The sequence below is a fragment of the Ambystoma mexicanum genome, chromosome 2q (genome assembly GCF_040938575.1).
Source record: "Ambystoma mexicanum isolate Mex_15411 chromosome 2q, UKY_AmexF1_1, whole genome shotgun sequence".
Lineage (NCBI taxonomy): Eukaryota > Metazoa > Chordata > Amphibia > Caudata > Ambystomatidae > Ambystoma > Ambystoma mexicanum.
The window spans coordinates 239,494,605-239,510,097 of NC_090924.1; the positions used below are offsets into that span (position 1 = coordinate 239,494,605).

General features: G+C 42.9%; 1 protein-coding gene across 1 annotated transcript in view; it reads left to right on the plus strand.

The window, feature by feature from the left end:
• The window catches only part of BAIAP3 (BAI1 associated protein 3), a 2,154,334-nt gene that overhangs the window by 2,008,284 nt on the left and 130,557 nt on the right, over positions 1–15,493 (plus strand). Inside the window, exon 27 of the mRNA XM_069647200.1 lies at positions 4,764–4,843. Within this exon, the coding sequence (XP_069503301.1) occupies positions 4,764–4,843 (80 nt within the window). The remainder of the gene's footprint in view (positions 1–4,763; positions 4,844–15,493) is intronic.

The following is a 15,493-nucleotide window of genomic DNA, read 5'->3' on the forward strand; positions in this document are numbered from 1 at the left end:
GGTGGCAACAGTCAGTGAAATGGCTGTATAGTCACACGTGACAGAGGCGCTGTGGATGATGGTACTAGCCACTGGGTCACTGCTGCCGGAAAGTCAGGTGCTTGTTTTGCTGATGGGCTCTGTGGACACAGAGGTGTTGGCTTTTGGCGAGGAGGTTGCTCTCATCGTCTCGCAGGGTATTTTCCAGTGTCAGCCAGCACTCTGCCTTGCATACCTGGAGATGTGGCCAGGTCCAAATACACTGCAGAAGTGCATGCTTTTTAGGTGTCTACATCCTCTCCCTGGCTGGTATGGGAATCTGTGGTGAGATATGTGACATAACATCACTATTTTGAAGACAGCTAACATCAGTTCATGTAGGGAAGGGCGAGGGCATTACAGAGAGGGGGCTAAGACTTGATTTGTATATTTCATGCACCCAGTTACCGGTTGGCCTGTCTACCAATTGATGGGGTTGGCTGCCAATTGCTCTTGAGGACATGTTATGTTGATAGTTTTCACAGTCTACCAAAAGCATATAGCCTACCTTCATGCAAAATGCGTTGAGAGATAATAGTAACACTGGAGTGGGCACAGGTGATGGTTGGGGCATTGAGGTGTGGTGCTACTCATCATGGAGTGCCCTCCGAATGATGGGAAAGGCCTCCAACACAGACGCTGTTGGTACTTGCTGGTGAATGGGTAGATAACATGTGTCCAAAAAATGGCTCTGTGGCCCATTATATTGTTGGATTTGAGGATATAGTCCATCATGGTTTTGGGATCTCTGTGTGAGAGTGAACTGTTATGGTGCATTCACTGGCCTGGGAATATTGCAGCCAAAAAGGGACTACATTAAACTGAAATTCACTCGAATGTTTAAGGCAACAAGATCTAAACACAAAATTAATTGTAGAACTTTCTTGCGAGTTAAGCGGATATGCCCAATGGCAAGTATCTGACTAGGACTTGAAAGCTTAGACCATAAATGATACTCTGTGGTGCTCTCTTCATGGTAGGCCCCGCAAAGGGCTGTACCAAGTGCAATAAGACATTTATTAAAGGAGGAGACAAAATGAACCTGTAAGCAAATATCCTCCTTCATGACACTCACCTCTTTAGCTGCCTCGTGCCTAAAGCTAGAACACCATCATTTCCAGGCGGTAAATACACAAGTGCGAAAGCAAATACGAAAGGCTCCCTTAACCTGGGCCAGTTTTGAAACAGATACTGCACAATCTATAAAGTTGGAAAACCTAAATGATGTGATCCTTAATTCATGTGAGGAGTGTTTGATGGGGCTAGGACATTTTAAATACATTTTAAATCGAGTCAGTCACCAATCCGACTGATCACTGTGGATCAGGAAGAGATGTGGAAAGATGGTCATCAAGAGGTCAGCCACGTACTGTGTGTGTCCAAAAATGTAGCCATGTACTGTGTGTGTGGGTCCAAAAATGTAGCCATGTACTGTGTGTGTCCAGAAATGTAGCCATATACTGTGTGTGTCCAGAAATGTAGCCATGTACTGTGTGTGTGGGTCCAAAAATGTAGCCATGTACTGTGTGTGTCCAGAAATGTAGCCATGTACTGTGTGTGTCCAGAAATGTAGCCATGTACTGTGTGTGTGGGTCCAAAAATGTAGCCATGTACTGTGTGTGTCCAGAAATGTAGCCATATACTGTGTGTGTCCAGAAATGTAGCCATGTACTGTGTGTGTGGGTCCAAAAATGTAGCCATGTACTGTGTGTGTCCAGAAATGTAGCCATGTACTGTGTGTGTCCAGAAATGTAGCCATGTACTGTGTGTGTGGGTCCAAAAATGTAGCCATGTACTGTGTGTGTCCAGAAATGTAGCCATGTACTGTGTGTGTCCAGAAATGTAGCCATGTACTGTGTGTGTGGGTCCAAAAATGTAGCCATGTACTGTGTGTGTCCAGAAATGTAGCCATGTACTGTGTGTGTCCAGAAATGTAGCCATGTACTGTGTGTGTGGGTCCAAAAATGTAGCCATGTACTGTGTGTGTCCAGAAATGTAGCCATGTACTGTGTGTGTGGGTCCAAAAATGTAGCCATGTACTGTGTGTGTGGGTCCAAAAATGTAGCCATGTACTGTGTGTGGGTCCAAAAATGTAGCCATGTACTGTGTGTGTGGGTCCAAAAATGTAGCCATGTACTGTGTGTGTGTGGGTCCAAAAATGTAGCCATGTACTGTGTGTGTGTGTCCAAAAATGTAGCCATGTACTGTGTGTGTGGGTCCAAAAATGTAGCCATGTACTGTGTGTGTGGGTCCAAAAATGTAGCCATGTACTGTGTGTGGGTCCAAAAATGTAGCCATGTACTGTGTGTGTGTGGGTCCAAAAATGTAGCCATGTACTGTGTGGGTCCATAAATGTAGCCATGTACTGTGTGTGGGTCCAAAAATGTAGCCATGTACTGTGTGTGTGTGGGTCCAAAAATGTAGCCATGTACTGTGTGTGGGTCCAGAAATGTATTCTTTGTAGAAGACTGCTTTTGAACCCGGCATTTTTACAGAAGGGGGACTCATACCACTCTTGTTTCACGAACCTTATTATAGCTGCTACCAGAAAATAGAATATTCCCCAGGCTGCATGAGCTGTTCAGTCACTTCAATTCCCTCATGTCTTCAGTACATCTGTCTTATTCGGAGTGAATTGTTCAACTCTGATTAAACGTGTAATTCTTGTTATCTTAACCATTATGACCTTTTTCATTGTGTATGTTTTTGGCTAAACCTTAAACAAAAAGTATAGAAATTAGCATTAGGTCGCAGCAGGAGCTGGTTGCATATGTTACATTAGGCCATTAGGGGCAATACCTGACATCGCTGCCATTTGCATGCTCTCCAGGAACTCTGGCGAATCTGAAAGACAGGTTGGTAAGAAGGAGAGGGGAAAGCAAAATGGCGGTGCTTTGTGTTGATGGAGTACACCAGAAGAGCCCTGAGCTCTGCATGTGTGACAACCTCCTCGGTCTGATCAGTGGCGGCACCGAGGGCTTTGTTTCCAGAGGGGAAACCTCAGGCTTTCAGAGTGGGCATGGGGGTGATGGGTGTTAGAGGTGTAGAGTTATGGTGCTGGGAGTATGGGAGAGGGTATCTTAAAGACATACATGGATGGGCTAATATGTGTTTGCATGTGGTGACTAAGGTGGAGAAGTTGAGAGTTGCGTGATTGGTTTAGAACGTTTCCTAGGTGCAGCGAGATGCAGGACATAATAGAGAGATATAACATGCATCATATATAATGAGTTTGGTGCTAATTCAGCCGTACATCCACCCAATTACAGTCATACTCAATTACCATTACTGCCACAGGATTAGAAGTGGTGTTAAGGCAGTGTAATTCCCCATTTTTGGGGTCCATCGATCTCCATGGGGAGTTTTTGTGGATTTACTACATGGAAAAAGGCAGCTGATTTTTTGAGGAATGTACCTCCAGATTGAGCTCCAGCTCCGGCTTGCCCACTTTACCTCCAAATGCATTATTTGGCGGTGCAGGAAAAATGTTGGTAATTCCGTTAGCACCAAAAAAGTTGCAGCAACTCAATTTTCACCACTCTCTTCTTGCACTGCCAAACTTGTAATGCGGCAGTTTGTCTGTTGCACATAATGGTTAGAAGCAATGCATGTTTAACCTGGGAGTAGGTAGATGCGGAACACTATTTGGGGCAGTGCAACACACTTTTGTCTTCAGACAGTGGGATACCCAGCATGATATAGACAGAGGAAGCCCGCTGGTGTCTGGGAGGCCTGAATGTTGAGCATAATTGAGGATTACAGCATAGTTTACGTTGGGCGTATGCAGGTGCAGAACATAGAATAGAGCAATGCAGTGTGCTTTGTCCCGGACACCTGGAAGCACAACACAAAATGAGGCAATGCCATACACCTCTGTCCCTCAGGCGAGGAACATAATGTAGAGATGCGGCCGCACTGTGTTTGGGACACCCAGGCGCAGAGGGCGGTAGTACAGTGCCACGTGCTTTACCCTGGGGAAGCTGAGATGCAGAACACAATATAGGGACATACAGGACACCCGGGAACACCTAGTTGCAGAGCACCGCATAGAAAGTTGGTGGAAACTTACCCCCGGAGAAGCCCATCCCTGAAGAACAGACGTAGAGAGTGGTTGCAAGCCAGGATGGGAAGGAGAGGTCAAGCAGGATGCGGCACGCACTTGCGGGCCGCAGGCTCACTGGGTGCAGAGAGAGCGTGCAGACACTTTAGCAACTCCCGCCCACACCCCCGACCCAACAACTGCCCCCAAAACCACTAGCACTCACTTCCGTAACAGATTGAACGAATTGGGGTTTGGTGAGGCAAGGGTGTCAGAGCAGGGTTGCAAAGGAGCAGACAGCAGCGAGGAACTGCAAGAAAGCAGGGAACGCAGGCTTGTCTCGGCAGACTCAGACTGTGCTCCCTGCAATGTGATTGGACGAGGTGAAGCCGAGGGCGTTTATAGGCGGGAGCGTGAAGAACCATGCCTTTTTATTCCAATGGCATGCTCTTACTCATGGACACTTTAGGTGCGGTCCATTTCCAAAGTAACAATAGCGTCTACCGACCAAATGTTAATTTTAAAATGTGTTACTGAATGTCGGGTTTCAGCTTGGATCTTACACTTCTAATGGGAGCAATAACATTGTAGGCTGAGCACAAACGTGTGCATCGATCTAAGGTCATTGAAATTGATTAACCTCTGCAAACAACTGCATCATTACTGGCGCAATAAGCACTAACATGCCCATTGTTTTCTGCTTTAGGCGGTGTCTCCTCTCATGAAATATCTCGATGACAAATTGATCATTTTGAGTGACTCTCTGGTGAAGGAAAATCTCTACAGGTACAGTAATTAAGTGACTGCTTCTACATGGCCAGATTTTCACTGCTGACTTCATATCAATAGCTAAGGTAGTCAAAAATGTGGAAGGAAAATTGGCTAGTCATTCGTTGTGTAACAAGTCATATCTATGTAAACTGTTCTGATTTTTTGCATGTATATAAGCGTACAGAAGTAGGGTCTCAAGAAAGAAGCAGTCTGTAAAGAGTAACCAGTTACAAAAAGGTTAAGACAATGGCCCTCATTACAACACCGGCGCTAAACCGTGGCGCTATTAGCACCATGGTTGGTGCCGGTGTTGTAACAGGTCCGCCATGGTTCAATGGGGAATTGCCACCCCATTCCAAGGTTGGCGGGGCGGTAATTCCCCATTGAACCATGGCCCTTCCCCATTCCCATTTTCGCCCAATAACGGCTCTATGGGAATGGGGAAGGTGGTAAGTACGGTACCGCAAATTGCGGTACCACACTTAGCACCAAGGTCCCTTTGCGGGTCCCTACTTTAACGGCTGGTGTAAACCAGCCGTTAAGGTTGGGTCCCGCAAAGGCACCTCGTAATCAGGCGCTTATGGGTTAACGGCGCCGCAGCCTTTTACGGCGCCGTTAACCCATTAGCGCCAGGATCGTAATGAGGCCCAATAGGTTTAAGGTGAACCCACCAAAGGTATCCATTCTCAAACTAATCTCTCACCAACTGGCACTTCTCGAAGCTTCCACTATAGCAATCATCCCTGCATTTGGGGGTCATATGGGACCCCTAATAGGTAGGCTTGAGTGAAGCAAGGGCTCAGCGAATGCTCAGGGCCATTATCGCTCTGTAAGCCACCAAACAAGGGGGTGATAGTTATGTGCAACTCAGGGCTCCATCTGGTGTGTGCGAATAATGTAAACATGTTTTTTTTTATGTTGGGTGAACGGCTCTGCGTGCATTGTGCAAGCCCAATCTCCCCTCAAAAAAGGTTGGCCTCGGCATAGCAAATAGAAAAGGGACTAAATCCTTTTTCTATTTCTATGATGGGTCAACCAGGACAGCAAGGGAGCATGCCAACCAAAACATGGTAGCCCCGGACCAGCAGGTAAGTCCGTGGGGCAAAGATGGAGGTGATAAGGGATGACATGGAGGTTCAGGGGCTGGGGAGAGGGGCTGGGAGAGGAGCTGGGGGCCGAAACACTGAACAAAAACCGCAGCACCCAGGGAAGAGATGCAGGTGGCTTTGAGAATGCAGCCGGACACTTGCAGTTTCTGCCGGCTTTCCCAGCCACCTGACTGGCTGAGCACCCTTCCCCAGGTGCAAATCATACATCACACGCTCAATATTCTACCTTCACCCAGGCATTTAGAGATCACAATACGCATCTAAGTAGTACAGAAATACAAGCATGGTATAAGAAAAAGAAACTAAAGTCTACATAATGGACATAACCTGACAATAGCCAGCACTACGATCTGACCCTCTTTAACCACAGTTAACCATAGTTAGCAGTGGTTCCTTTGTGTATGGCAATACATGACCATAGTTTGTTCATGATATTTGGATGTTCCAGTAAGTATCAGTTTCTAAATGTATCTTTCGCAGGCAGCTACAACAAAACCAAAATATAAACATAGTTTACATGCATTAAATGTACTAATGATGGAATTTGTTTGACTTAGGCACAACTCCCAACGTTGCAATCCATTTGTTTTAAAATAAATTATTATATATTCATAAAAATAGATTCTCAAGTTTGCACATAGCATTGGAATGCATTCGAGCGGCACAGTCAAGGCAAAGATGGCCACCATGCCAGACATCCGTCAGGAGGCATCCATGGCCTCTGACAAAATGGTAGTGTTGATGCAAAGGAAGTGACAATAACAATAGTAGTTACTAATAGCAAGATATACTAGCATATCTACCAGCTGCTGATAAGGAGGTGAAGAAAGGTTTGTAAACAGGTACGGAATGGACAGCAACGTGTTTAGCAGTATAGCCTAGACGTATTACTGCGTAATCCTGCTGTGTTTGTCAAAAGAACCGATACGGATTTGAGGCCAAAACAATAAAGCGCATAGTGAGGAGTTAGAGGACTACACATGAGAAGGAGCTGCAAACTGCAAGGCTGAGGGTGTGGATGGGGAGCATCAGATGGTCCAGAGCAGGAGAGAATGCTGCTGCATGTCGAGTTGAAAGTGCAAATATAGTTCTATATTATTATACCAATATATATGTAAGTCCCCAAAATATGTTTAGACCTGGACATGGAACTACTGGACTGGGAAGCAGCTCGATGCATCTCCTGAGTCTTTCAATATGTATTAGATCCACAGTTGAACCATACAACGTGAAGTGCAACTGTTGTGAGGAAAGTAAGGACGAAAGAATCTAGTGATCATTTAGTGTATAGATATCCTCTGAAGGAAGCACTGAGTGAGAGAGACCTCAATGGCCTAAGACTAGAATGCTCCTAATCCTCAGCAATGCACAGGCACTTCTCTCCTATTGACCTGGCTCTAGTAAGTAAAGAGTTAATGATGATAGGTGTAAGTGTGGGGGTGCCCTGTAGGAACACCGCTCACCACCATCCAATGGAGTAGAATAGGAAAGGAAAAAGAGGAACATTTGCAAATGGACATTTTATCGTAAGTTGTTAGACAGAGCTCTTCTGTGGATTGATTGCAAAAGAAATGGGGATACATCCATTTCGGGAGCCTGATAAAGGCTTCATCTTGTTGATGACAGTTTGTGTTACCTAAAAAGATTTCTTTGGTGGTGTGGTTATTTTATTTTCATTTAGACAGTACAAGAGGAACAAGGAGGAAACTGGGCAGCTAGGTCACTAGCTGCACAAGCCTGGAAAATAGCATGGCTACGAGGTAAAAGAAAGATAATCAAATTCATAATAAGTGACTAATTTTAAGAGCATAGATTAAAGATTTACACGAAGAGGAAGTCTCAAAATCGGGGCTAATTATAGTACACACAGTTAGAGGGTGTGCAAGATTATGGGCACAATTCTCCACTCCAAATAAAATGTAAGGGGGGAAAAAAGAGCAGCATTAAAGAAATATACAACATAAATCTGAACCCATTTGAGGAGCACACAGTAACAGTGGGTGTGTTTGTAGCACTGTACTCTACACTATATTTAGAAGAAAATACAACTACCGTAGAGGATATGGAAACAGTCCTGAACCAAGCTGCGTTGCCAATTTAGAGGAAGTGCAACAGCTATATTTAGTTACTGACATAACCGATCAAGAGTTAATATATGCTAGAAAAGAACTCCCTGCTGTAAAACCTATGGGACACATGTGATCCTTAACAAATGGTAAAGGAGGTTTAGACATATCTTGCTCGCTGTGTTAAAACCAGTATTTCAAGAAATAATACAAGATAGACTTCCAAAATCTTAGCAGCACTCAAACGTCAATATCAGATGAAAAAGGGTAAGGGAATAAAGTACCCCAAATCTACCATCCAATAGCATTAGAACACTGTGATCACATGAAATGTATAAAAATATTAGCAAAATGTCTAGCAGGCATTCATTTGAAAATTGTCAATGCGTATCAAAAATGTTTTGTTTCTGGAAAGATACAACCGATTTCACTTATTTACACTCAATAGCAATTGATCATGCCAACACATTGTACTCCCCACTTCCCTGACATTCTTAAATGCTAAAACAAAAACATTTCACAGGGTAAGGTGGGATTTCTAATGGAAAGGAATGGGAAATTTGGGATCCCAGGGAAACATATTCACCCAGTTAAGATTAGTTACTGCTAAACTATTAGTAGTAGTGGTAGTAATAATCTTTATTTCGGCAGCATCGCCATAAAAGCAGGAATATCAAAGACTCAGATAAAACAATATTTAAAATACAAGGTTAGACCATAAAGCAGGCATTTACAATTACAAAATACATTTCATTCTCAAGCGCCAGGCGTGTTTCAAAAAGGCCAGATAGGTTTGTAGGTCAACATGATTTTGACTACACAAGAAGAATTCCATTGAGTCTTTCTTTCTCCTTAGGTTATACTTTTTATGAGTAGGAGCTAGCCACTTGTAGCGGATGTTCCTGTATCAGGGGCACGTAAACAGAAAGTGCTCAAGGTCGTTCTCTCCCTGCCCACAGATTTTACACAGGGGTAGATCACCTTTGCCCCAGTTGTTACGACCGCTGCCAATGGAAGTATCCCCAACCTTGCTTTTAAAAACAAGGTATGTGCTTCCTTTCCATCAGTACAAGGTAAATATTCTTCTCGGCCGAACAAGTGCTTCCACTTGATGTATTCCGCTTTTGCGGCAATCCTGCCGATCTCTGAAATTTGCATCTTGTAGTACCAGTCCCTATATCTCTGCTTGATGCAGTCTTTCGCTACCATGTGGTCCTGGGGTTCAAGTGTAATCATAAGGGGGAGGCCAGGTTTTCTGGTAAGGTCTGGCACATTACTAACCCATGGGAGGGCTCTAGCGCCTTCTTGCATTAGTACATGAAAGAGGGCTTCCTTGTAGGTATGAAGGGTGGTTGAGGTGCACAGTTTGTGACAATACATTAAGAGTCAGAGTTTAGCATCAAAAGCAAGACCATCTACCCCCAGTTCTAATATTAAAGGAATAGATGGGGCACTCCTTGGGAGGGCCAGGAGATTTTTCAACATTGCCATTTCTCTCTGTTCCATCCTACCAAGATCAGAGTGGCCCCAAATTTATGCGCCATACATAGCTGACGAGTTTGCACAGTTCCTAAACGATTAATTAACATCAAATATTGACAAATAGATATTACATGAGGAACATGGCTTTTAGCCTTTTGTCAGCCTTGCTGTTTTCTCCTTGTATAGAGTCACTCACACAAATAAAAGCCTGTCAAATTTCCCCCCAAATGAAAATATATTGAAATACAAAAGTTAAGTAAAGTATCCATTCCCTTGGGCCAAGGCAATCAAACCATAAAATATATGAGTTGGCAGATATCTTTGGCCAGTTCCTAGGTTATAATTTAAATGATTAAAAACAGAACTGATCACATAGAATATAGATTTTTACTAAGGTTGAACATCGTATTCTGAACATTTGTGAAAGGGGCTGGAAATGTTCCCAAGGGTGACATAAGTGACACGATTAAAGAAAGCCAATATTTCTGTAGGAAATTAACCTTACGCCCTATAGCACTTATAGGAATGATACATATAATTAACATGGCAATTAGATTGTTATTTTAGACTCATATTTCATATCTATTCAGAGCTCTAGCTATAAATCTTGCAATGCAACAACATCAATAGAGTAACTCAATCATCTGCTGTTTCCTCTTGAATGGTAAAACACCTTGGTGAAGTAGGCACAACTTGTTTAAAGATAAAGCAGTAGGGGGACTTAAAGTACCCAATTGTAGGTTATACAAGATGCTAACACTAATCACCTGAACAAGATTTGTTTTTCAAAACCTTGAATACCTGTCCTAAAACATATGGTTATTTTTTAAATATAATAATAATCTGGGATTGTTCCAAAGTTTGGAAACCCAATAGTCTTTAAAAAATTCAGTGAAAGACACTGTTGACACTTTTGGAAGTCTGGGGCATAAGGAAATATTAATGTTAATGTTAAAGGACATTTATACTGCGCACTATCATCACCGGAGTGGTCCTGTGGGGCTCTGGCGGATCTGAAAGGTAAGAGGGTAGGATGGGTTAGTAGGGCATAGCGGGACAAAGGTAGAGCGAGAGTTGTGATGTCCTGTTAACAGCTTCAGTTCGGTTAACACTGTTTGCTGAGCATGGGTGTAGTTTACAGATCGGTAGACTCCCATGTGCCGTTGTGTGAGACTATGTGTGGTTTGTTTTGTTGTTGCAGTGTAGTGAAGTGCACGTGGTTTGCTGTGCAAGGAAGTGGTTGTGTTTGTTTAGCGTTTGAGAGGTGTATGCAGAAAGTTGCGGTTTTTAGCAGATGGGTTAGTGGGGGTTACCTCTTTGCTTCAGGCATCTGTGTTAGGTGTAAATAAAAAGGGGGGTTGAGTCATTTAGTTTGCGCTGTACTAAAATAGAAATCACAAGAATTGTAGGGTTGTTATTTATTTTCATTCAAAGAAAAAAGAAAAAATTATAAGGCGATGTAGATATTATTTTCTACAACTGGTAGTACCATACATTTTAGTTAGACATTCACTAAATATTGGTTAGTATAGGTTATTTTTCAATTCTTCAAATTCCTCTTGGTCCATAAGGAAATCTTGAACTAATAACTAGAGTTTTTTTGAAAAAATCTTGATATTCATTTGGAGTTGATTCCAAAAACCTCTTGAGAATGAAATACTAATCATGAGAGTTAATGAACCTCAAATTCATGTACTTCTTGCTTCTTGCACCTCGACACGTGTTTCCCCGCTCTTCGGTGTGAGCGGTTCTTCAGGAGGTAAGGTAATTGATGGTGCACATAGATGTTAGTTTTGAGCAAAACAAGATTGGCAAGTCATGAAGTTTTAATTGGAATTATTTTGGTCCAGATGTGGTTGATAATTCTGTCTTTGGCAAGGGACAAAATATTTGTTCGTTCTTTTTGGTTAACTCAAGGTGAAAGTATAGTTTCCAAATAGTAGGAGTGATTTTCCCTAGAAAACAAGGTAATATAATGTTCGTCTAATCTAGAAAGTTGTCACTGTTTATGAGACTTGTGACAAGAGACTTTTGAGAGAAAATTAGATGGTCACCGAGATACTCACTCATTGTATTGGTTGGTTGCTCCATGTAGGTCAACTCTTACATGAACAAATAGTCAGATTGTTCCGTGGTAGATTTCCAAATTTAGATATGATGTTCGAGGCAAAGGTTATCTTCAAGCTGTTATGGTGGACGTTGCTGTAAGGTTCCTTCGATGGTTAGGTCACCATCTGTGTTAGGTGTCTCTGCCCGTGTTGTCTGTTGGAGCATTCCATGGTTGGTCACTCACTGGGTTCTTCACAAGGCAGTGGCATGTCTCTGTAACTGACTAGTGATCTGTGTGTGGGAAGGTGGTGAGGGCCATCCCCCACCACCGGGTTGAGATCGGTAAGGTTGTGGGTTGCTCTTAGTCATCAGTGGGGTGTGCCTGCCATTGCCTCCCTGAGCTCCTAGGGTGGGGTCCCCTCCTTCTGAATCCCAGGCGCTCCCTGTCCTCTTGGGTGGCAGTTATTGGTTAAAGCTCCCTCGTCTGTAGCTAGCGTGCCTGTCCCTTAGGTTTTGCCTAGCATAGGGGTTGTGCTTGGGAGTGGGTGAATCCTGGGCTCCCTCCCTCCCCAGATACTTCCTGCCATGTGCCTTTGTTTGTGGCACGTTCTATTTCCATTGGCGTCTGTTTTCCAAGCTGTTTCCTTCTGGTTCTGAGGTGAAGAGCCAGGTTTTGAGCAGTTTTCTGAATATTAGGTGACCCTTTCTGTTGCGTATTTCTTTCAGAATGGTGCCCCAAGTTTTTGCTGCCAGGTGAGAGAATGAAGATCTCCCAAGTGTTCTTCTTGTGTATGGTTTTGTTTCCAGGCCGGTCGTTGCTTGATCTGAGTGTTCCTGTCGGTTGGTAAATGGTTATTTTCTTTTGCAGTAATTCTGCTCCTTGGTCGTGGATTGCTCTGTCCGCTATGTTAATAGTTTTGAACGTGATTCGTTGTTAGATTGGCAGCCAGTGTAACATTTTTAGCGCTGGTGTGATGTGGTCCCTTCGTGATAGTTTAAGGAGAAATCCAGCTGCTGATTTTTGGATACTTTGCCGTTTCTTCGGCAGATGTTCTGGCATTCCAAGGTAAAGACTGTTTGCGTAGTCAATTCTGAACATGATGAGGGCATGATTGTCAGTGTTTTATGAGTGAAGGACAGGAATGGTAGGATTATTTTTATCGAGTGTAGGAGGAAGAAGCATTTATTTATTTTATTTTTTTAAACTCTTTATTTTAATTTTCAACAAATTAACAAAGCATTACACAAATGATAAACACATTCTAGACCATCATTATCATCCATTTGAATAATCAACAATACAGCTAATAACAGTGTTACACTCAGAAAATTAACAAGTTATCCAACAAATCGAAATCTAATCTATTGTGTAACGATGGAACTACAGATTAAACCAACATAACCACAAGACATAAAACATGAAAAATACCCATCTCCACAACAAACTCCCCCCTTACAATTTAAGTAAGTTTCCTATATTAACACTCTAATCCGACATTACTCATACATTTTATTAAAAGGTCCCCTCAATTCTCTATATGTTTCCTCTCCATATTGCCTACAAAACATTATCTTCTCAAAGCTTGAAAGGATTTGTACATCAACAAGCCAGTCCTCCACACATGGCTTTTTCCTTGTTTTCCACACGTTTAGTATTTGCCTAGTTGCACTGAAGAGAACTTTATTAATCCAACATAATGTTGTACAATCAATATTTCGTCCACATTTTGATGATTTAAAAATCACTGCCAATGAATTCCATGGGAATGTGATATTCCAAACCATATCAATCCTATCTAACACATGATTCCAAAAGCCCATTACTCGGGTACAGTTCCACAACATGTGTAGCAAAGTACCTTTCTCTTTCTGACAACCCCAACATTTATCACTTTCAATTAAGCCCAATATATTCATTCGTACTGGGGTCCAATAAAGGCACCCCAATATTCTTTGATGAATGTAACGTATATTCAAATCAGCCTTTGCCCTAACAGGAACTTTCCAAAAATTCTCCCATTCCTTTATTGAGATAACCCTGCCCAATTCTTCAGACCAGGTCAGCCTTAACTTCTCCCGTGAGACTATCAGATGATTCACCAATGGCAAGAGTTTTAAAAGGCTTGATACCTTCTGTGGCATTGTCGCAAGTAAATTACACATCTCAGGCTTCTGCACCATTGGTTCATATAACATTTGTTGCCTTTCAGACATCAAAGTCTCCATAATTTTATATCTTGCCAGTTCCCTCTTATTCAGTCCAAATTTCTCCTTCAAACGTTCAAAGGATATTATTCCCCCATCACCCCAGATGTCCCCAATTAACAATATACCTCTATTAATCCAGCTTCTCCAATATACCATTTTATTATTTATCTGAATCCCTGGGATATGCCATTGAAGCATTTTATTCATGTACAATCCTTGTCCACTTCCCAATATCAGTGATGTCACTGCATCTTTGGTGACAACGATTGACTGCAAGTTAGATGCTCATTTAGGAAGTTTCCCCAAAGAGTATAAACTCTCTACAGCACCTTCTAACGCTAGCAAAGACTGGTGCACCACTATACAAAACGCACTCTCATCTAAAATTCTCCTACTACAAAACAAAATTGATAATAAAAAACACTCCTAGCTGACAAAACTCCACCCACTATATCAACAACTACATCAAATGCCACTATTGGCCCCCCAGTTCAATTTACACCTGTGTCTAACAAAGAAGTATTTGACACCATAATGAAACTCAAAGCTTCCAACTGTAAAGAAGACCAATTCCCCTCACATCTAGTAAAACTCTGTGCCCCCACCCTCACACCCATAATTACCGAATTCATCAATGCCTCTTTCCTCACAAACACAGTCCCCACCAGTATCAAAAAAGCTTGGGTGACACCACTCCTAAAAAAACCATCCCTGGACCCCTCAATACCCACTAATTACCGACCTATTACAACGGTCCCATTTCTCCTAGAAATAATTGACAAAATAGCCTATTGCCAAATTCAGAACCATTTGGAACAACATCAACTATTAGGAGACCGCCAGTCAGGATTCCGCCCCAACCACAGTACAGAGACAGCCCTCCTTGATCTGAAGATCCAAATGGATGCCACTAAAGAAGCTGGCAAACTCTGTCTGCTGATGCTCCTGGACCTCTCAGCGGCCTTCGATCTGGTCGACCACGACAAACTCTGCAACACTCTAGCAAACAACTTCAACCTAGCTCAGAGCGCTACCAACTGGATCAAATCATTCTTGGCTGATAGGACCTCCAGGGTGTCCATCGGCAAAGAATCAGCAGACCCAGTGCCTGTCCCAGCAGGTGTGCCGCAAGGCTCTTGCCTATCCCCCACACTGTATAATGCCTAAACTAAGCTATTATTTGCACCTTTGGATGCCATGGGTGTCATCTATACTAACTTCACCGATGACACCCAAATCCTCATTCCTCTCTCAGGCAATCATGAACAAGACTCCCTCCTGGTTAACACTTCTACTCACTCATCCAAAACTGGATGGCCAATAACAGCCTTTGTCTCAATGACGATAAAACGGAGCTCCTCATACTAGGCTCCTCCAGCAAAATCAACACCCTTGAGCCCGCCTTCAAATCATTCACCATCGATGGAACCACAATCCCTGTTCTTAAACAAGTCAAGACCCTTGGCGTCTACTTAGACGCAACACTATCCATGTCCAAACAAGTAAACACATTAGCCTCGTCCACCTCCTACACCTCCAAACTCATCTCCCTCAGCCGTAAATTCCTCTCAGCCAAAAATTGTGTTACTCTAGCCAGAGCACTCATACTGTCTAAGCTAGACTATTGTAATATCCTTTTCCTGGGCACGTCCAAAGCCAATTTAGCCAAACTCCAACGCATGCAGAACAAAGCCCTCAGAGCAGCCTTAGGCATTAAAAAATCTGAACATATCTCCAACACCAGAAGAGAC